Genomic DNA, 22,767 nt, shown 5'->3' with positions numbered 1-22,767 from the left:
TTGTAATGAGTGACTTCATTGCAAAAGTTAAGAAAAAGCAGGCTGGTGAAGAAGCAATCAGCAACTACGGCGTCGATTCTAGGAACGCTAGAGGAGAGACGCTGGTAGAATTCGCCGAAAGGAATACGCTTCCAATAATGAACACCTTTTTCAGTAATCATAACAATAGAAAGTGGACCTGGAAAAGCCCTAACGGTGAAACAAGAAATGAAATTGATTGCATACTTTTTGCTGCTCCCAGCATAGTGCAGCATGTAGAAGTGATAGGTAGGGTAAAGCGCCGTGATCATAGGTTAGTGAGGGCTAGGATTCACCTCAATTTGAAGAGAGAAAGAGTAAAATTGGTCAAGAAGAAAAAGGTCAATTTAGAGGCAGTAAGGGCAAAAGCGGACAAATTCAGGTCGGTACTTGCAAACAAACATGCAACCTTAGAACAGAGAGATGAAGATGACATAGAGATAATGAATGAAACCGTAACTAGGCTGGATTCATAGGTAGCAATTGAAGTTGGAGGCAAGGTACCTAGGTAACCAGTAGGCAAGCTCTCCCAAGCAACAAAGGACCTAATAAAAAACGACAAAGAATGAAAGCGTCCAACTAAAGAGATAAGATAGAATTCGCAGAACTGTCAAAACTGATCAACAAGACGAAAATAAGTGATATTCGAAGCTATAATGTGACAAAGACTGAAGGAGCCGTAAAAAAAGGACGCAGCCTGAAATCAGTCAGAAACTTGGAATAGGACAAACCAAGATGTATGCACTAAGAGATAAGCAGGGTAATATCATCAGCAATCTCGAAGGTATAATAAACGCAGTGGACTAATTCTATACTGACATGTACAGTACCCGCAGGATTAAAGATACCTCCATTAAAAACATTAATGAACAGGATACAGAAACTCCTCCTATAATTAGCGATGAAGTCAGAAGGGCTTTACAAGACGTGAAACGAGGAAGAGCGACAGGAAAAGATGGAATAATAATCGATTTAATAAAAGATGAAGGAGTCATAGTGCTTGGAAAGTTGGCGGCTCAATATACGAAGTGTCTATCGACCGCAAGGGTTACAGAAAACTGCAATGCAAACATTCTACTAATGCACAAAACGGGACACGTTAAAGAATTGAAAAATTATAGGCCCATTAGCTTACTCCCAGTATTATAAAGATATTTACCAAAGGGATGCTCTACAATGGATCACATCCATGTCATTAATCAGGCTATCGAGACATCCGCAGTGTCCGATAAGCCTATCTGTATGGCTTTCATTGATTACAAAAAAAGCATTTGATTCAGTAGAGATACGAGCAGTCATAGAGGCATTACGCAATCAAGGAGTACAGAACGCTTACGTAAATACCTTACAAAATATCTACAGAGGTACCACACCTGCCTTAATTCTACGCAAGAAAAGCAGGAAGATACAAATAAAGAAAGGGGTCAGACAGGGAGACATAATCTCTCCAATGCTATTCACTGCGTGCTTGGAAGAAGTATTCAAGCTATTAAACTGGGAAGGCTTAGGAGTAAGGATCGACTGCGAATATCTCAGCAGCCTTCGGTTTGCCGATGACATTGTTCTATTCAGCAACAATGCAGACGCATTACAACAAAGTATTGAGGACCTCAACAGAGAGAGTGTAAGAGTGTGGTTGAAGATTGATATGCAGAAGACCATGAAAATTATGAATAGCCGGGAAAGGGAAAAAGAGTCCAGGATCGTCAGTCAGCATCTAGAGTCTGTAAAGGAGTACGTTTACCTAAGTCAACTAATCACAGAGAACCCCGATCATGAGATGGAAATTCATAGAAAAATAAAAATGGGTTGGATCGCATACGGCAGACATTGCCAGTCTTGACTGGAAGCTTACCATCAGCATTGAAAAGGAAGGTATACAATCAGTGCATTTTACCAGTGCTGACATATGGGGCAGAGACTTGCAGACTGAGAAAGAAGCTTCAGAACAAGCTAAGGACCGCGCAAAGAGTGATGGAACGAAGATTCCTAGGCATAACGTTCAGAGACAGAAAGAGAGCAGTTAGGATCAGAGAGCAAACTGGCATAGGCGATCTTCTAATTGCCATCAAGAGAAAAAATGGAGCTGGGCAGATTATGTAATGCGCCGGTTAGATAACCGTTAGACCATTAGTGTTACAGAATGGGTAACAAGAAAAGGGAAACGCAGTCGAGGATTGCAGAAGACTAAGTGGAGTGATGAAATTAGGAAATTCGCGGGCGCTAGTTGGATTCGGTTGGCGCAGGACAGGGCTAATGAGAGATCGCAGGGAGATGCCTTCGTCTTTCAGTGGACATTAACCAGGCTGATTATGATGATGATTTGACATCATCTTCCGTAGAGACAATTTGAATGCTTGATCAAGAGAGTAAACATCGGCAGAAATAGGGATGAGTCCGTGTATGCTGCATATAAGGTTTTCAACCTTAGGTAATTGCAGATTACAGCGCCAAAAGAAAGTGTAATTGGTCGCAAATCGCTTCTCTTGAGTGGATGTAGCATTCCTTCACAGAAATCTATAGAAGTCTATAGAAATCATTCATTTAGAGCCGACACTATACCTGGGTTAAATGTTCCGAAACCGATTGTTTGGAAGCGGACGCCGTCAATGTACTGTATATAGCATTACTTTCACGAATAATACTCCATGTGGGCTCGCGTAGTGGGCAATATAGTGCGTTGTAATTGAGCACTGCGGCAGTAGTAGTAAACCTTACAATAATAGGGAGTGAGGAAAGGGGTCAAAGAGCGATGGGTGGCTCCATTAGTCCAGAGTTCCACTGGCCTTGGGCGACCACTGTACTTGCTGGAGGAGTGTCCTCTGCACCCCCATGTCCGAACTTGCGAGCTGCACCTCCCACTGCTACACTAATGATTGTTGCTGCTTTGTGTCAGGCTGACTAGGTAACTGTGTCGGCATTCTCTCTGACGTCCACGAAATGTGGGAAAGGGTTGGTCTACCTCCACATCACGGGCATCTAGCTTGATATAGTGTGGAGTATAGTGCTTGGAGTTTTAAGAAATGCGGATAAACATCGGTTTGCATTTGTCTTAGGCTTATGGCCTCTTCCGCGTTTAAATATTTGTGCGGGAAGGCCTATTTTTGGCGTGTTCAACTCTGGTGTTCAAACATTTCGCGTGGGTGTTCTGGCACAGGCAAGCTGGCCTGCTCCCCTCGGTTGCTAAGATGACGAGCTAGGGCATCAGCACGTTCGTTGCCTGAGAGGCCCAGTGTCGTGAGCACCCTATTACGCGCAAGCGTGACTAGCCAGCCATTGAAATTGGCGAATGTATGTTTGAAGCCGGGAAGAAAGCGACGGAGGAAGGCGCCTGGAGGTGAAGAGAATCGCGCACCGGGGAAAGTACGAAGGGGCGCGCTTAGCGCGAGGCAAAGTAGGACCACCTAGAGGAAAGTGTATGCAACGTTGAGCAAAGTTCGGAAGGAGAAAAGAGGTGAAGCTTCGCAGTAGAGAAGCGTAGGTGAAGCCTGCTGGGTTGACCTCCTCTGGCAGCTGCTGCGGGTTGTCTGAGCGCTATTGAGGTACCAGGTTCCTCTCGTGATCGAGTGGCCGAGCGCCGAGCTAGAAGGGCGGAGCAGCAACACAAGCGGCAGCAGGCCAACCGTGAGTCGACTGACCCCGAAGTCGTCGCCAAGCGCCGGCACAAGCTGAACAAGTCCGACAACTGGCGCGGGCTTCGAGTGCCCAGGCGACTCCCGAGGAACGTGCTAGGCGGCTTGCGACAATGCAGGTGTATAAGGAAAGACTGTAGCGTTGAAACTCGTCAACAGAGTGTAGCCCGTTTGGAAGCTCAGTGGAGTGGCTTGCGCGTTTTCGGAAGCGCAACAGCGAACAGAATGTATCGATTGCGATTGCAAATTAGTAGTCAGTCATTTGAAGTAAGGATAGCAGTTTTATCGGCCATATAAACGTCCAAGCATTCCCTTGCTAACTAAATTAACAAGCACGGTGTCAGCGCGCACGGGCCAACATGAACTTGATGACGACGGGCACTCACTGTGAAAACACTGCCGTAAGGAAGCGCGGCCGCAGCAGCGAGCGAAGTGACTTTCGTGCTGCCTATCACTTCAACGCACACTCGGCGCTCAGAACACGGCGTCCATGCAGCTATGAGCAGTTTTCACCGTCAGTAACCACGCTGTAGATCGCTTCCAAGATAATGCGCGCGCGGCCGCGGAATACGTAGTTGCTGGCAGAGTGCAACGCCCCGCCCCCCTCCCCTTCCCATCCCTCACCCCGCTAGCATTCGCGCGACGGAAGACCAGCGCGCTGCCTCCTCGCTTTCACCTTCTGGGCACACGAGATTGAGCCGCTATCGTTGGCGCACCGCCGCACGCTTTCATCATCATCAGCCTGGTTACGCCCACTGCAGGGCGTAACCAACTCCCGGTGATGTACTAATTGTGGCCATGTTGTCCCTGCAAACTTCTTAATCTCATCCGCCCACCTAACTTTCTGCCGCCCTCTGCTACGCTTCCCTTTCCTTGGAATCCATTCCGTAACTCTTAATGATCATCGGTTATCTTCCCTCCTCATTACGTGTCCTGCTCATGCTCATTGTTTTTATTTGATTTCAACTAAGATATCATTACCTCGCGTTTGTTCCCTCACCCAATCTGCTCTTTTCTTATCCCTTAACGTTACACCTATCATTCTTCTTTCCATAGCTCGTTGCGTCGGCCTCAATTTAAGTAGAACCCTTTTCGCAAGCCTCCAGGTTTCTGCCCCGTACGTGAGTGCTGGTAAGCCACAGCTATTATACACTTTTCTCTTGAGGGATAATGGCAACCTGCTGTTCATGATCTGACAATGCCTTCTAAACGCACCCCAGCCCATTCTTATTCTTCTGTATATTTCAGTCTCATGATCCGGATCGGCAGTCACTACCTGTCCTAAGTAGATGCATTCCCTTACCACTTCCAGTGCCTCACTACCTATCGTAAACTGCTGTTCTCTTCCGAGACTGTTAAACATTACTTTTCTGCAGATTAATTTTTAGGCCCACCCTTCGGCTTTGCCTATCCAGGTCAGTGAGCATGCATTGCAGTTGGTCCCCTGAGTTACTAAGCAAGGCAATATCATCAGCGAATGAGCACGCTTTCTCTCGCACTTAAAGGATACAGCGCGCGGAGACGATGTTATCGCCCTTGGACTTCATGCAGGATATCGAGGCGATGACGACTGTAGAAATACGTCTGCAGAGTCCACATAGTTGCTATCGCAACTATATAGGAATGGCACCAATACGCTTACATGTAACCCGCGTTCACGAAGATAAACGTTACTGTAATTGTTATAATGTGGTAGTGTTGCAAGTTAGGACCTAGTAGCCTAATTGTAGCCGAAGTGAAACGGCCTGTCATAAATAAGCGGCATACCTCTTGAGAATACATTGTTGCGCCAAAAAAGGAAAATAAAGACTTGGGAAGGAAGAGTACGAAACGACAGATTGAGCGCTCAATCTGTCGTTTCGTACTCTTCCTTCCCAAGTCTTTATTTTCCTTTTTTGGAGCAACAATGTATTCTTTAGATCCCAACCAACTCGCCCAGCTACAAGTTCTACTCAAATACCTCTTGAGAGTCAGTCACTATGGTTAAGGAGCGGCCTCTCCTCGCCTGATGTTGGATAGCTAGGGCAATGGCTGCACTCTTCATAAAAGTTATGCAGCATATGGTTGGATGTAGGGGTTGGCGTTCTTTGTCTACAGCTACTGCAGTATAACGTGATTTTACATATTTAGCTGCATCTATGTATGCAAGATTTTAACAATACATTCTCTAATCCAATAAGAAAGTAAATCAGAGTCTTACTATTCATCTTCTAAATTTTTGTAAATTACTTGCCCCTACTTTCAGCAAAACGAGAACAAGGTAAAAGTGGGAGCCAACGTTTCGACAAGTGTACTTGTATTTTCTGGTTTCCTCGGCACACTATATATAGGTAACGTTCTTGTAAAGGGGAGAGGGGGTAAGGCTGATGGGTGCGGCAACGAGCGAAGGTGTGTTAGGGGTGAGGATGTGGAATTGAGAATAAAGGAGTGCTGTGCACAAGGCCGGTGACACGGCCTTGTGCATAGCACCCCTCTATTATCTGCTTCGCTGGAGGTAGTGGGCTATCGTGTCTCTGAAAGAGATAATAAAAGGAGTGGCAGAAAACTGTGCTGGTGCAAAAAGAGAAAGAATTGCGGAAAAGGAATAAATACCTAATTAAAAGAGAAAAAGACAAAGAGAAGAAGAATCCACTAAGCAACCAAACTAAGTGTTGTTGCCTATAGCTTGAAATTTAGCATAGCGACTAGATTCTAAAACTCTCTTTGAAACGTTTATGCCTATTGGTTACAATGTCTTGACGATATGAATATAGTATGATTCTCCATATTGCTAGGGAACAGCCGCCACAGTGTGGCTGTTCGTGTGTGCCGGCTTGATATAGCGTCGCCATTTTGGCCTCCGTGAGCTTCCGTGTAAATAAATTGTAAATAGTATTCGGCTTCAGCTTCACGTAACATTAACTTGGTAGAGATGGACGTTCCCCGTACCCGTCATGGAGCTTCGCAACGGTCGCAACGGCGACAATGCAACTTCGGCTCCTGCTGGCGGCACTTCATCTACGCAAGCGTCTGCGCCTGCAGCCCCGACCTACGTCGCCGTTTCCCCACCTCGGGATCCTGGTGTTTTCAACGGAGTCGGCAGTCCTGATGTTGACGACTGGCTCCGCTTATACGAACGTGTCATCACCAGTCACAGGTGGGATCCGACTATTATGCTTGCCAACGTGCTTTTCTACCTCGACGGAGCTCCACTGGCGTGGTTCCAGACTCCCGAAGAGGAGATCTCGAGCTGGCATCTCTTCAAAGCCAAGCTACGCGACCTTTTTGGCAATCCATTTGGTCATCAAGTCAATGCCAAGAAAGCCCTTGCCACACGTGTACAGACGTCGACCGAGTCCTACGTGTCGTACATTCTAGACGTCTTGGCCCTTTGTGCCAAGGCTGACCCGAACATGACTGAGGACGATTAGGTTAATTACGTTCTTAAAGGCATTGCTGACGACGCCTTCAATTTACTGGTGTTTACGAACCTCACCAGCATCGATACCATCCTCAAGGAGTGCCGCCGTCTGGAGTATGCTAAAAGCCGCCGGGTGTCCCAGCACATCACGCGACTTCCCAACACAGCTGCTACGTCATCTTGCGACGACCTCTTCCACCAGCCGTCGCGATGTGACAACTTCACCCGCATCATTCGTCGTGAGGTCGAAGCGGCCCAACCGGCGGCCCCTTCATTCCAGTTACCTGATTATTCTCCGGCGACAATATCCTTGATCCAGGCCGTCGTCCGTCAAGAGTTGTCCAACGTCGGCCTGCAATCAATTCGCTCCTTACGCTCGGAACCTTTGTCTCCACGAACGTCCCCACCGCGCAATTCTTACTCCTCGCATGGACAGCGCAACTCCTCCGAATGGCGAAGCGTGGACGACAAGCCGATCTGTTTTAACTGCCGACGCATTGGACATGTCGCTCGCCACTGCCGCAGCCACTGGACTTCTCCGACACACTATTATCCTGATTACTCTCCTCGCCCCTCTAGCGCATCCTTTTGCTTCGCACCTTCTATGCCCGCTCCATCATCTGACCCTGCGACACCTTTGACACGACCCCGCTACTCCCGTTCGCCTTCTCCCTCCCGCCGCCAATCTCGCTCGCCCCCGTCAGGCCGTGCTCCTTCTCCGACCTACTCGCCGCACCCCCGACCGGAAGACTAGACAGTGCAGCTTCTGGAGGTGAAGCTGCATTGACGACATTGGCACGAAATCCTCTCTTCACCTTACCCACGAACAAGAATCTTTTGGACGTTCTTGTCGACAATGTTCCTGTGGGCACGTTGATTGACACCGGGGCGCATGTGTCCATTATGAGTGCTGCTCTTTGCCGTCGGCTCAAGAAAGTTCTGACGCCTGCCCCGAACCGAGTTGTACAAGTCGCCGACGAGGGACTTTCGCTATTGTGGGCATGTGTTCTGCCCGACTCACCATTGCTGAGAGACACACCGTCGCTCTCTTCACCGTCATCGAGCATTGCCCTCACGAAGTCATTCTCGTTCTGGATTTTCTTGCCACTCATTCTGCCCTCATTGACTGTTCGGCCGGCTCACTTGGCCTTGACTTGCCTCTTCTTGCCGACCCTGTGGACCCGCCTGCAAGCCATCTGAGCTGCATGGATTTTATTCGCCTACCACCTCACTTTGTGACACACGTCGACTTGTTGTCATCACCAGCTGCACCTGACGGCAATTAGGTGACCGCACCAATTCCGGACGTTATGCTTACACATGGTGGTACCGTGCCTCACACTGTGCTGAAAATTACTGGCAACCGCACCTGCCTTCCACTTGTCAATTTCGCGCTAACCGCGCAAGTTCTGCCTCAGGGGATCTCCTTGGCTATAATTAGCGCTTTGAAGGATGATGAGGTCGAGCCATTCACAGTGGAAGATCGTTACAGCTCAGCCCATACCGTGACGTCATCGCATGGTACTGACGTCGACATAAAGAAGATGGTCTCCTCTGACCTTAGACCTGCCCAAGCTGAAGCTCTTTGCCGCGTTCTTGAAGGCTATCGCGACATTTTTGACTTTGGCAATAGACCCTTAGGTCAAACGTCCGTCGTGACCCATCGCATAAATACTGGCGATGCGAACCCAATTCACCGACTTCCATATCGTGTTTCTGCGTCGGAACGAGCTGTTATCCAACAGGAAGTCAACAAGATGCTTGCAAAGGACATTATCGAGCCTTCCTGTAGTCCCTGGGCATCTCCCGTCGTACTTGTCAAAAAGAAGGATGGAACGTGGCGCTATTGTGTAGATTATCGCCACCTGAACAAAATCACAAAAAAGGACGTGTAGCCTTTGCCAGGTATTAATGACGCTCTTGACTGCCTGTACGGTGCCACCCATCTTTCTTCTATTGATTTACGGTCCGGCTACTGGCAGATAGATATCCGTCGATGACATGGACCGAGAGAAGACTGCATTTGCTACCCTTGACGGCCTTTATCAGTTCAAGGTGATGCCTTTCGGTCTCTGTAACGCGCCCGCCACCTTCGAACGAATGATGGACTCTTTGCTTCAGGGGTTCAAGTGGTGCACCTGTTTGTGCTATCTGCACGGCGTCATCGTTTATTCGCCCACATTCGACACGCATCTAGACCGCCTTTCAGCGATTCTTGACGTGTTGCGCCGCGCCGGTCTCCAGTTGAACTCGTCAAAATGTCATTTCGCTAGCCGTCAAAACGCCGTCCTTGGACACCTCGTAGAAGCCAGAGGCGTGCGACCCGATCCGGACAAAATTCGCGCCGTTACGAATTTTCCTGTTCCGAAGTCTACCAAGGACGTTCGTAGTTTCGTAGGGCTGTGCTCTTATTTCCGACGCTTTGTGAAGGATTTTGCGACCATCGCACGTCCCCTTACCGACCTCTTGAAGAAAGATGCCCCTCTTTCTTGGAGTCCTGACCATGCCGCATCTTTTTGGCAGCTGACTACTCTCCTTACCAAGCCTGCAATTTTGGCCCACTTTGACCCGTCTGCCTCAACGGAAGTTCGAACTGATGCCAGTGGTCACGGCATAGGAGCAGTGTTAGCACAGCGACCGCGTGACATGACCGCGTTATAGCCTATGCCAGCCGACTTCTATCACCCGCCGAGCGCAATTATTCGATCACAGAGCGCGAGTGCCTCGCTCTTGTGTGGGCTGTTGCGAAATTTCGTCCATACTTGTACGGACGCCCCTTCTGTGTCATCACTGATCACCACGCTCTCTGCTGGCTATCCTCGCTCAAGGACCCCACGGGACGACTCGCTCGCTGGGCCTTACGCCTGCAAGAATATAACTTCTCCGTGGTATATCAGACGGGACGCTTGCACCGGGATGCCGATTGTTTGTTCCGCTACCCCGTCGACGCACCGGCTGATGCGGACGCCATCGCTTGCGTTTTCTCTGTGTCCCAGTTGCTTCAAATCGGCAACGAGCAACGGCGCGATCCTTCGTTACGAGCCCTCATCGACCGTCTGGAGTACACTCCTCGCGACGCCTCTCTCCAGATGTTTCTCCTTAAGGAGGGAGCATTATATCACCGCAATTTCGATCCACACGGCCTTGACCTTCTGCTCCTAATTCCATCACACCTGCGTTCGACTGTCCTCCAGTAGCTTCACGATGCTCCCTTGGCTGAACACTTGGGCGTCTCACGCACATACGACCATGTACGCCGTCGATTCTTTTGGCCGGGTCTCGCCCGCTCCGTGCGGCGCTACGTTGCCGCTTGTGAGCCCTGTCAGCGCCGGAAGAAGCCCCCCACACCTTTAGCTGGATGTATCCAGCCGAACGACATCCCACCCGAACTCTTTTTCCGTGTTGGTCTAGACCTTCTTGGACCATTTCCTCCCTCGGGCTCCGGAAATAAATGGGTCGCCGTCGCTACCGATTATGCTACGCGGTACGCAATCACCAGAGCCCTCCCGACAAGTTGCGCCACTGACGTTGCTGACTTTCTGCTCTATGACATCATTTTAGTGCACGGTGCTCCGCGCCAATTACTCACTGACCGTGGCCGCAGCTTTCTGTCGGCAGTCGTCGAGGACATCTTCCACTCCTGCTCGACAAAGCACAAGTTCAGCACGTCCTACCACCCACAGACCAACGGCTTCACGGAGTGCCTCAACCGGACCATCACCGACATGCTTTCGAAGTACGTTGCGACCGACCACCACGACTGGGATCTTCACTTAACATATGTGACGTTCGCGTATAATTCATCGCGTCACGACACCGCCGGCTATTCGTCATTCTATCTCCTATATGGCCGAGAACCCGCGTTGCCCTCGGACACTTTGCTGCCCTCGGCCACACGTTCCGCCACTGAATACGCCCGCGACGCGATCGCACACGCCGACCACGTGCGCCACCTCGCCCGCACCCGTCTCGAGGCATCACAGGAGCATCAGAGATGCCTGTATGATTGCCACTATCGTGACGTGCACTTTTCTCCGGGTTCTCTGGTGCTTCTCTGGTCACCCGTTCGACGTGTGGGCCTTTCCGAAAAGCCGCTGTCGCACTACACTGGCCCTTACCGTGTGGTACGACAAGTGACCGATGTCACGTATGAAATCATCCCCGCAGATCTCTCAGCGTCATCATCAGCTGCAAGTGACATCGTTCACGTGGCAAGACTAAAACCATACCACACACCTTTCACCGCGAATGTGTAGATTAAGCACCGGGACGGTGCTTCTACAGCCGGGGGTGATGCTACGGAACAGCCGCCACAGTGTGGCTGCACTGAGGAGGACGAAGACGACGTGTGTGCCGGCTTGATATAGCGTCACCATTTTGGCCTCCGTGAGCTTCCCTGTAAATTAATTATAAATAGTATTCGGCTTCAGCTTCACGTAACAATATTTTCTTTCTCGTTCAGACCGGGAAGTTGACTGGAAGATGTAGAGTTTAGGTTTGTCAATGTTATAACCTGGCTGGTTGAAATGCTCGGCGACGGCTTTCGGAAGCTTCCTTAGCGGCGTCACTGGTACGTCCGTTTAATCTAACGTTCTTTGATCGTCCGATTTCGCCAATACATTGTTTCATACTGCAGGAACATTCAAGCAAATAAATCACATCCTTACTTGTACAAGTAAAGCTAGTTTTCACTTTGTATGTATAACTGTCTGCGGTGTGTTTAATTTTAATGTCACTGTGAAACTGTCTGCAGGTTTCGCACCTGAGGCGACAACATGCTTTTATTACGAGCGAATGATGTTGGCTTACTGTAGCGTGCACTAACATGTGATTAAAGTTTCTATTGCGGCGATAGGTAACACTTCGTACATCCGGGAACGCTTTTCTCAGACAATAGTTATTTGACAATATTGGGTGCTACTTTCGTAGGATGTCGTTTATGTTTGGGAGGACATTAGAATAACTTGTTACAAAGGCTGGTGGTCTGTCAGATTCTGGTGTAGGCTGTTTATTAGCTCTCCAATTTTAACGCGACATCATAAGCTCTGTTGAGAACAACTTGTGGATAGTTTCTTCCTGCTAGCGTTGTTTTAACGTCATTTAGGTGGCCGATATAATCATTGTCTTAGCTGCAGATTCTTCTTACTCGTTTCGCTTGTCCGACAAAAAGTTCTTGCTTGCAGTGTCGCGGGTGATCACTGTTGTAGTCTGAATATTGCTGGCTATCCGTAGGCTTCTGGTAAAATGTCGTTCTCAGTTTTCCATTTTCTTGTAGATCCTCGTGTCGAAGAAGTTGATTTGATAGAAGAGTAGTGAGCAGTAAATTTAATACTTGGGTCAAAGTTATAGAAATGGCTAATTAAGTAGGTTAACGTGCGTGTACTGTGTTCTCCTATTATAAATATGTCGTCAATGTAACGCAGACAGGTGTCTGGTTTTAAAGGGCAGGATTTCAACAGGTCTGCTTCAAGCTGTCCCACGAAAATGTTCGCAAACGTGGGAGCGAATGGTGTTCCGATGCTTGTGCCGAAAGTTTGCAGGTTGTCAATAGTATCGAATTCGAAATAGTTGAACGTGAGAACTAACGTAAGGAGGGACACATAAACTTCAGGAGCGTGCGCTTGAGGATTCACTGCGAGGGATTTCGATACGGCTTCAATTCCTTCACTCATGGGTACGTTAGTGTAACTGGGAGAAATATCCAAAGGGAATAGAATAGCGCGGTCGGAAAAGATTTGGTTGGCGTTGATGCCGTCGATAATTCGAAGAAAATGCGGCGTGTCTTCAACAAAAGATGGGATGGTGCTGGGGATCTCTGACAGGTGGTTATTTAAGAATTTAGATAGTAACTCTGTAGGTCTGTTGTCATTAGACACTATAAACCCTGTCTTGTCGTGCCCCTTCCTTGTATGTTAAGCCAAGGCAAAAGTACGCAGCTTTCTCTTACGCTGCCCTCCGCCCGCAGAGTACTCGGGTCTATACTGCGGAGCTAATTGACAGTGCTCTGCAGAGTGCCTTTCGATAACCAGAACTTTACGGGAAACATCTGCACTTGATACTCAAACATCATTTTCATATATCAATGGAACATCAAAAACAGTTCCCATATAAGTAGCGCGTGACAAAGCCTTTGTGCGTGGTAGAGACAGCATGAGAATCGTGCTGTTATTATGGTCGCATTAGCGTTTGGATATAGTTGCTGTCCTCCCTCCCTCCGCGCCCCCCTCCCCCCCAAAAAAAATGGCTGAAGGTTTAGCTTGGTTAAGCCTGGAAGATTGCGAAAGCAATACCCTTGGCTGTGCCTTGGTTCGGCTGATGGTGTGGACATGGTTGCCCTTTGTTAAACTTATGGCTATACATCATCCGACATAGCGCAAGGCAGCGCACCGACCACTGCGAGGAGCCGAGCTGTAGCCCCATTTATCCTCCTAGCGTGACGTCACACCAACTAGCGCCCTCTCTCGGTAGCGCCGCAGCAGCGGCGCGCAAGGCTTCGCCTCCACCATCGATGCCGCGAGCTGGGGCCCCGTCTCTCGGTCTGGCGTGACGTCACACGGTCACGTGACGCGCAGCTGTGTAAGGAGGCGCCACGACCACCGATGGGCAGAAAGTGCGAGCAGTATTGCTTTCGCAATAAAAAAGACAAGAAAGCTGTAATGAAATTTTACCATTATATTGCTGATTGTTGGTGCGAAAGCATCAAATAGACCATTGAGCCGCCGCCTGTCATCGGGTGCAGCGAAACCGCACCTACATTCTCACTGCTTACGACGCCTGGTCACGCGCTCGCCCTGACTGCGGGCGAAAGAGAACACCTGCTGCCACGCTGGCGTGCCAGGGATTGCGCGAGGGGAGAGGGGAACGGCGCGACGCCCCACCACCTCCGTCACCCCTCGGAGGCCTGTGGTATCCGCGCAATGTCTCGCCCGCGTTATAACTTCGTCTCGGTAATCGCTATAAAGCAATTGATGTATAAAAAACAACATAAATTCGAAAGGAAAACACGTTGGCAGTGGTGAGTTTCGAACCTACGACCCCTCGCTCAGAAGCGAAGTGTCTTAACCACGGGGCCACACCAGCATTCTTTTGCTCTGTTGCCGGCTTTGACATACACAAACAATACACAAGAGATAAAACATCTCAACAAGGATTTTGCTGGTGCGACATATTAACATTTTTTCAGTGCTGTCAGTTTATGTAGCATGTCAATTCATGTTGGCTGTTCAGGGAGTGGCCGATGGACATCTTTGAATGGTACTACAGCTCAAATGAAGTGATCGCGTGTAGGTCGCGAATTGACATCAGCATTGTTGAACTGCGCTCTACCTTTCCACAAACCGTGGAGGCTCAGGAGCATTATATCGTAATGCGGAAAAGCCTCTGTTTCTACCGGTAAGAATCTTATTCTATGTGGATCTAAAGATAACTCTTTCTTTAACGTCCTTTGTAGCACATCCCAGAAAAAAATGCGATCCCAACAATCTAGAAACGCATGCTCTATCGTTTCACGTTCCTTGCATAAGAAGCAGAAAATGGACCACGGGACAAAAATACCTTTGTTATGCACCCATATTTTAACTGATAATGTATTAATGTCTAGTTTAAAGAAAAAGGTTTTTACCGAAGGGTCTACTGGCATTCTTTTAACCCCTTTGAGGACATCACCCGGGCCTCCACGGTTTGACATACAGTAAGTCGGTTCAGGGAGCACAGTGTCAATACACCAGTGCGTCGTCATTACTTGGAGCACAGCCCGGCATGACGAAAGCGATGACGTCACAATCACCGTGGCTTACTCAGGAGCGTCCCCACTAGGTTCTATGGCAGTCGGTCAAGGTATCATTACATCCCGGATTGAAGTGCACCGGCTTTGTGGTCTAGGAGGTGTTGGCCAAGCGTTCTAACGCGCTGGCTTGCCCGCAAGGAGTTCATCACTCGAAGGACCGCTCAGCAGCGTTCAAATGGACATTAATGCTGTCGCATTCACAACTCATAAGAAGCGCTCAGCTGTACTAGGATTTTTTATTAAATATTACGAACATTTATGTAATAGTGGGAGCTCATGAACCTAACTCGTATTTTCTTTGACAGGGGAAGAAACATCATCGTTTGACCCTATTTGTGACCACATTCCACCGGCCCAAGATCTCTAAATGTTCCCAACTATTCTGTCAACTAGAGCAGTTCAGAAGCTCGCGACATAGATGGCGCCCGGTCATATAGGAAAGAGAACAAAAATCTATGATTTATCACCATTGTGTGTTGTTCGCCTTCAGAACATGGTATATGGAAGGCCTAATGAGATCCACAAGGTAGCCAGCGTGCTGGACGGCTTATCGACGACGCATTATCGACGAACCGCGTTTATAGGACCGTAGATAAGGCGTTATCGCAGCTCCACTCAGTTCCCTTCCTAGGCGAGGCATTGTGTGTTGGGACATTGGTGCAGCGAGAAGAAAGCGAGCAAAGCCAGGGCGACGATGGCTGCCGCTTCGGCTCGGCCGTTCCGTGTCGCATGCGTGTTGGTGCTGGCCCTTGTGGGTGTGTGTCGCGCGAGGTACACGTCCGCCGTCTGTCCGTCGGAGAGCAACATCCATCCATGCAAGTGCACCCGCACCGCTCTGGGTATTCGAGTGATGTGTTCAGCCATTACCAACGAGCGCTCCCTGAGTTCCATCCTGGGCTATCTTAGCAGTTACAAGATGAACGCGCTCGCGCTGAAGCACATCAACTTCACCCTTACGCCGGACCTATTTGACAGGCTTGAAGTTGTGACGGTCATTGTCACAGAGTCGCAGTTCCGTATGCACAGCCCTGGCGTGGTTCAGGGCAGGCGAGTCGCGAGTTTCGTCCACGACCTAGACGTTCGGCAGTCAACGCTTGACCTGGGAAACAGCTCCTTGGCCATTATGCATGGACTCAAGCAGGTTTTAGTAAGCAATAGTGCCATCCACGTTCTAAGGAGGCGCTGGTTCGACGGCCTCAGCGGTCTCTACCAGTTCGTGATCGAGAACACCAAACTAGAGCACTTCGAAGACCGAGCACTCGCGGGTCTCGACGTAGTGCAGAGCATTACTCTGAAGGCCAGTGCACTCAGGGCCCTGCGAAGGAGTTACTTCCCTGAACTGGCACCTAGGCTGGCGCACCTTGATTTCAGGTAAACAACTTCTGCATATACCCGCGATATGTCTCGCTTAATTTCGAGCGTTTAGGTGTTTATTTTCTGCCAGAAAGCTTAAAGGGACACTAAAGCGAAACAATAAATCAGTTTGGACTAATAAATCATTGTTTGAGAAGCCTGCAGGCTGTCATTTCAAAATAATAGTTTGTTTATTACATGACAAAATGAAGGTCGAAGTATAAGTATTTGAATTTCGCGCCGAAACCCCGACGCCGGTACTTCAATGTGACGTCAGGGATTCCAAAGTATGTTTTCGCATTTGGGCCACGTTGGCTGAGTAAAAGTTCCCGATACTTGCCATGTTTATTATTCGGTTCCTTTAGAACACAATGTAATCAGTCTGTACCGCTGCATAATTAAGTGGGCCCTAGAAGATGCCATTGAAATCCATGACGTCACACCGACCAGCTGCGTCGAGGAGGCGTCGCCACCCGTCTTTCGTTCTCGCGCTTTTTCTGGCATACGAAAAGCCTTTCGTGGTAAGAGTGGTGTTTTAGTGCTGTAGAAATGTAATTTACGGATGCAGAAGAAATCATTTTTCTCTTTAGCGTCCCTTTAAACAAGGGGCCACTGACAAAGCTTATCGTTGCGCCCTTTACTGCGTTAGCACTCCTACGGTACTTCACGGACTTTCCCTCTCTCTCCCCCTCACTCTCTCTCGCTCTCTCTCTATCTATCTATCTATCTATCTATCTATCTATCTATCTATCTATCTATTACATCGAAGCTGTTAGCCTCTAGTTGCTCGGTGTTTTCCGGTCTGTGCTCGTCCAAAAAACAGTACCGCCACCTAGCGGCCACGGCTACTCGACATATCTCAAACGGCAGCTGCAAAAGTCTCCGCGTAATAATGCTTCCTTGTTTATTGGTATTACAGTCCGACGCTATCATGTGTGCAGCTTGTGTGTAAGTCGTACGTTACGCATTTTTACAGCGAAGCTGCTAAGCGGAAGCTTTAGCTCCGCACCAACTCCGACGAGGCCTATTAAATTACATTTAAAACGCAGAAACGCTTTTCTGAGATAACCCCTGGACCGACTTTAATTAAATTTGTTGAATTTCAGAGAGAAAGTTAAATTCTAGTGACTGTTCAAAGCAAAATTTCAATTTAGGCTTGCACATTCTTAAAAGAATTTTGAGAAATTTAAAGTACGAAAAATATAGAAGCACGAAGTCTACAAACTAATAGTTCTGCAACTAAAAACAGATATCGCGGTTCTGTCAACAGCATCCATTAGATCATTCAAAGCGGACAAATTCGATATGTCAATTTATATATTACATGAATTTGTTGCGTTGTGTACAAGAGTGCTGCAAAAGCTGTATTTTCACATGACTATTCTTTTTTTTGGATTCATGTGCAACGCATCAATTTTGTCCAGTTTAGATGTACTATTGGATGCAATTCACAATGACTATTAGCACTATTAGGTGCCATCGTAATATCATTTTCCATTACTGAGTTATGGAGTTTCAAACTTGGCAGTTTCGTTTTCTGAAAATTTGCGATTTTTGCCCAACTTAGCATAAATTGACGACCTAAATCAATATTTCTAAACAAACCGTGGCTAGTTTTTGAGCTTTTCTTTTAAATGCAACAAGTCTCGTCAGGTTTTGTACAGTGTTTGCCGAGAAAAACTAATTCTTCTTTTACATGTATTCAGATAGGAGCACCAAAGCTAAAGCTTCCTCTGAATGGCTGTTTCCCCTAGGATTGTGTCCGTGTGTAGACACAAAATTACCATGAGGATTGGCTCCATCGTCGCCGTTTTTTTCCACAGCTGGCTCGTTGGCGCCCTTCGGCGCTACCGCGCGAAGGCGCTCGTGCCACTGCTCCTGCGTTTGTCGTCGTCGTTAATTAATCAACTAATTAATCAAGAAACACCTAGACCTAACCGATTTTACAGCGAGTCACAGCCAAGCTCTTAAGGGCTAGTTCCCCCAGGATAGTGGCCGTGTGCAGACACAAAACGTGGGCCAATCCCGAAGATAGCGCAAGGCCGGGCCGACTGGCAGCGCAGGTGAATCAGGCGTTAAGCACTCCCTATAAGTGGGCTGATCACGGAGATAGTGTGATGCCGGGCCGACGCACGCCGGAGGTGCAAGTTCGCCATTCGCCATTAAGGCGCCCACATACACAGCTTACCAGGTCACCCTTTTTCACGGTGGAAGGGCACTGAGTTCTTTTAACGCAATTTACTTTTAAGCATTCATTTAGTCCAAGAAGACAGAAGCCAGTAGGTGTGTGCCAGTAGGTGTGTGCCGCTGTACAATGACAAAAAAGACACCTTAAATTTCGCCGATGCTTTCACCCATGAAATTTCACCCATGTCACATCAGTTCCTCAAAGACTGCAATCCGAGACGTTAACAGGCTGCACCACGAATGCACTAGGTATATGTGCGGCCCTTCATTGAAGCTCTCGCCAACTTGAGTCGCCGAGTAGGTGCGATTGAGCAATTCGAGGTGCAAAAGAACAATTCTCAGCGTCCGCGGGTAGCAGCGCGCCACGCTTCTCGTCTCCGAGGCCACGCGCACACTTCTAGGAGGCGCCACTAAATGGCGCAGCGCGTCCAGAATGAAGCGCGGGAGAAGAGCCAGGCTGCCGCGTGACGCGTTTCTCGGTGCTCGCATGCACCGGTGCGCCGTGCCTTTCGCAGGCCATGCGCAGGCTTCGAGGCAGTGCCGCTAGATGGCGCCGTGTTCTTATGGAAGTGCTATTTGTGATAGCTCAACGGGAAGCTCATTACTTCTCGAAGCGAGATCGGGATGCCTTAGAACACGCACCTATAAAGCGAGATATAAGAAGCAAGAAGAAGCATGTGCTTGCGGCGGTAAAGCTAAAGAAACTATGGAGCACGTTTTATTAGAATGCGAAGACATCTACCCAGCGGTCGATTTAGGCACCACTGGCCTCCTTGAAGCCCTTGGGTTTAGCGAGAGCAGTGAAAAAGTAAAGATGTCCGCAATAGGGATTAGTAAGAGGCGATTGGAGGATTGGTGGAAGGAAAGTAGGGAAACAACAAAAAAACAGAGACGTACAAAAGCCCAGTTCGCAATAGGGGATCACAAAATTTGGTTGTGGGAGTTCATAGTGTATTTCTGTTTCTTCCTTTTTTTATTGTTTAACCTAGGTAGGACATTAGGCAGTATAATAGTAAGAGCTGGGTGGCGCAACCCACCGCCCCGTTCCGAAGGAGACGCTCATAACACCCATCTAGTGCAAAAGTTGACTTCCACCTGGCGTACACGCCTCATAGATAACTCGCTTGGACGGTGGCAATAGGTTGTGTGGCTATATTGATTCAAGGCTGAGTGCATTAGCGTCGACAGTCATCGTGACGTGGTTTCTGCGGAATTTCATTTCGAGCTTCGCCCTAAGTATAACTTCATTACGTTCGCAATTGTACGGAACCTCGAAGCGTATTTTTGACGTCGCCGCGAAGTTCCGTACAAAGTCCAAGGGCGATAACACCGTCGCCACGCGTCTAATGCTGTGTGTGCGAGTGAAGACACGCGAGCGAAGCCAACGATCGAAGCTCGATCTGGCGTGCGCGAACAAAGAAAGCGAACAGCAAACGCGCCATTTTCCATCGCGCGAAAGGCTGCGAACGAATGGGAGGGAGGGCCGTTGCGCATCGGCAACAGCTGCGCATTTCGCGACAGGGCGCAAGTGGAATTGACGATCACGGCGGAATCTCGCGCGCCATATATGGAGGCAAGCGGGGAGGCAAGCGGAGGGAGGGAGGGGGGCGGCCTCGACTCCGCCAACAAGTGCGTACTTAGTACGGCTGCGGGCGGTCGCGCGCGCCTATCTTGACAGTGATGTGCAGACGGCTCGTACCTTTGTGCGCGTTGTGTTCTCGCCGTTCTTGCGTTGAAGCGATAGGCTGCACGAAGGTTGCGTCGCTCGCTGCTGCTGCGGCGCTTGCTCACACCAGAGTTTTGCCAGCGAGTGTCCGCGCTGATCGAGTGTGATGTGTGCGTGTTTGCTCGTTTGCACTGATACCATGCTTGGTAATTCAGTTAGTAAGCGAATGTTTGCAAGTTTACACGGCCGATAAAACTACTATCCTTCCTTCGTATAGCTCTGGACTAATTTGTTGTCGCAATCAATGGTACGCCTTGCGGGCGAAACTGTGACATTTTTCATAATACCAAAATATTAAGCGAATATATTAGGAAGATTTACTTTTGTTCGAGTAAGTGTAGTCTTCTAACAACAAAAAAACCCTAGGACACCTATAGACCAGTACACAGAAAAAAATTCAGTGGCGCCATTTTCAAAGCGCGGTGGTGCCACCTGCAGCTCCAACGGCTCCGAGCTGCCAAGCGAGGCGACCCCAGGTAGACTCAGTGCTTGCGCTGCTTGCACTTCGACATTTCTTTGAAGTTCTCACGAAGGACGGGATGGTGAATTTTAGCTAATGAATTTAGTTAGTGCACTTTAGCTTCTGGGCAAGCTTGTGCTGGAAATTGGAATGGCCGTGGCAAGAGCAACGTCCGCAGACGGAGCGGATCGTTCGGGTATGTCCGCGTTACCTTTGCATGCGGAAACATTGCTTCTGCGCCTATTCAACTTCGATTGGCACGTCTGACAATACGTCATGAACTAGTAAAAACCTTGCAGCACGCGTATACTTTACCTCCGCGTTGTAGTGCCTGGAAAAATCTCGCGGCCCGCACCTTGAAAACAGGCGGCATGCCGTAGGTTAGAGCAAGCGTAGCACTCGCTTGCGGATGCTCAGATGTATACGTTTTTTGTCTCGGGACGGCGGAAGGATGACTTCACATTAGTTCAACCGTGTCGGATCTACTGTGCAATGTATGCATACTTTTTTTTAACAAACATCGCCGCTCTTGCCCTCTGGCCAGCAGTTACCATAAGCAACACAAACCAGCTTTCACACGTAAAGGTTTTGAATAGTTGCTGAAAGGTACTGCGAAATTCCGTGGCCACTGACGCCAGTGCACGGAATTCAATCTGTTGCACATGAATTCGATTGTCATGAGCGTCAGAACTTTGTTCCGATGCGAACACTTTCGTGGCATTTACTTGTGAATCAGGTGCGGGTTTCTATGGCGAGAGCCGCTGTACGAAGCCCACCTCAGGCCTTTGTATAATCGAGGCCCGTAGACAGGCACATACACAGAGAGCGACGCGCACATATACACACATACAGAGAAAATAGGACATGCACTGCTGAATATGACACAACGGCGCAGCTCTCGACGTACGTCGTGTTCGTTGCAAACGGTGCTCTGCAATCTGCTTCCTTTTCGCTGGTTATTTGCACATCCATATATGACGCAGTGACGCCCCGATGATGTTCTGCACTTGGATGTTGCGAGCAAAGACATATTTACACATTGAACACCCCGTAACACACACACGCTACATGCACGCGAACGCGTATTGGCAGCTCAGGGAAGATGGCGGCCGGTCGCGGGGTTCCGGAGTATGCGCTCAGCCCATCCGTTTCGAGGCTATCGTGTAACCAATAAGCAATGTAACCACATCAATGTGCTTTTGCGCGCTGGCTGCTAAGAGTGACTGTCAATTTCGCGTTGACTACAGCTTTTTCGTGTCAAGCTGCGCAGTGGCTGCCCGAATGAGCATTTTGGGCCCCACATAGTTCATCATCATCATCATCATCATCATCATCATCATCATCATCAGCCCGGTTACGCCCACTGCAGGGCAAAGGCCTCTCCCATACTTCTCCAACAACCCCGGTCATGCAGTAATTGTGGCCATGTCGTCCCTGCAAACTTCTTAATCTCATCCGCCCACCTAACTTTCTGCCGCCCCCTGCTACGCTTCCCTTCCCTTGAAATCCAGTCCGTAACCCTTAATGACCATCGGTTATCTTCCCTCCTCATTACATGTCCTGCCCATGCCCATTTCTTTTTCTTGATTTCAACTGAGATGTCATTAACTCGCGTTTGTTTCCTCACCCAATCTGCTTTTATCCCTTAACGTTACACCCACCATTCTTCTTTCCATAGCTCGTTGCGTCGTCCTCAATTTAAGTTGAACTCTTTTCGTAAGCCTCCAGGTTTCTGCCCCGTAGGTGAGTACTGGTAAGACACAGCTATTATACACTTTTCTCTTGAGGGATAATGGCAACCTGCTGTTCATGATCTGAGAATGACTGCCAAACGCACCCCAGCTCATTCTTATTTTTCTGATTCTTTCCGTCTCATGATCCGGATCCGCCGTCACTACCTGCCCTTAGTAGATGTATTCCCTTACCACAACTATCTCTGGTTAACCTCCCTGCCTTTCTCTGCATTATTTTCTCTCTCTCTGTCTTTGCAGTGCCTCGCTACCTATTGTAAATTGCTGTTCTCTTCCGAGACTGTTAAACAATACTTTAGTTTTCTGCAGAATAATAGTTATTCCCACATAGTTATTCAGGGTTAATAATTGCATTTGCATTCCAATTCTCCACCATTTAAGCATGTTTCCATGTCAATACTTCAATTGAGCGCGATATGTACAGGACGTTGCTTTTTCAAAATTGACCTTCCAT

General features: G+C 48.6%; 1 protein-coding gene across 4 annotated transcripts in view; it reads left to right on the top strand.

The window, feature by feature from the left end:
- Nucleotides 1-22,767, top strand: part of LOC126519732 (CD180 antigen-like) — a 331,658-nt gene that overhangs the window by 169,716 nt on the left and 139,175 nt on the right. The window contains exon 1 of one of the 4 annotated variants that reach the window (XM_055065332.1): nt 15,470-16,207. The exons of the other annotated variants lie outside the window; for them this stretch is intronic. Within the exon in view, the coding sequence (XP_054921307.1) occupies nt 15,531-16,207 (677 nt within the window). The 5' untranslated portion in view covers nt 15,470-15,530. Of the gene's footprint in view, nt 1-15,469; nt 16,208-22,767 lie in introns of those variants that run through there. 4 annotated transcript variants of the gene reach the window in all.

Source organism: Dermacentor andersoni, chromosome 10 (genome assembly GCF_023375885.2).
Source record: "Dermacentor andersoni chromosome 10, qqDerAnde1_hic_scaffold, whole genome shotgun sequence".
Lineage (NCBI taxonomy): Eukaryota > Metazoa > Arthropoda > Arachnida > Ixodida > Ixodidae > Dermacentor > Dermacentor andersoni.
This window is presented reverse-complemented; position numbering and strand designations above follow the sequence as displayed.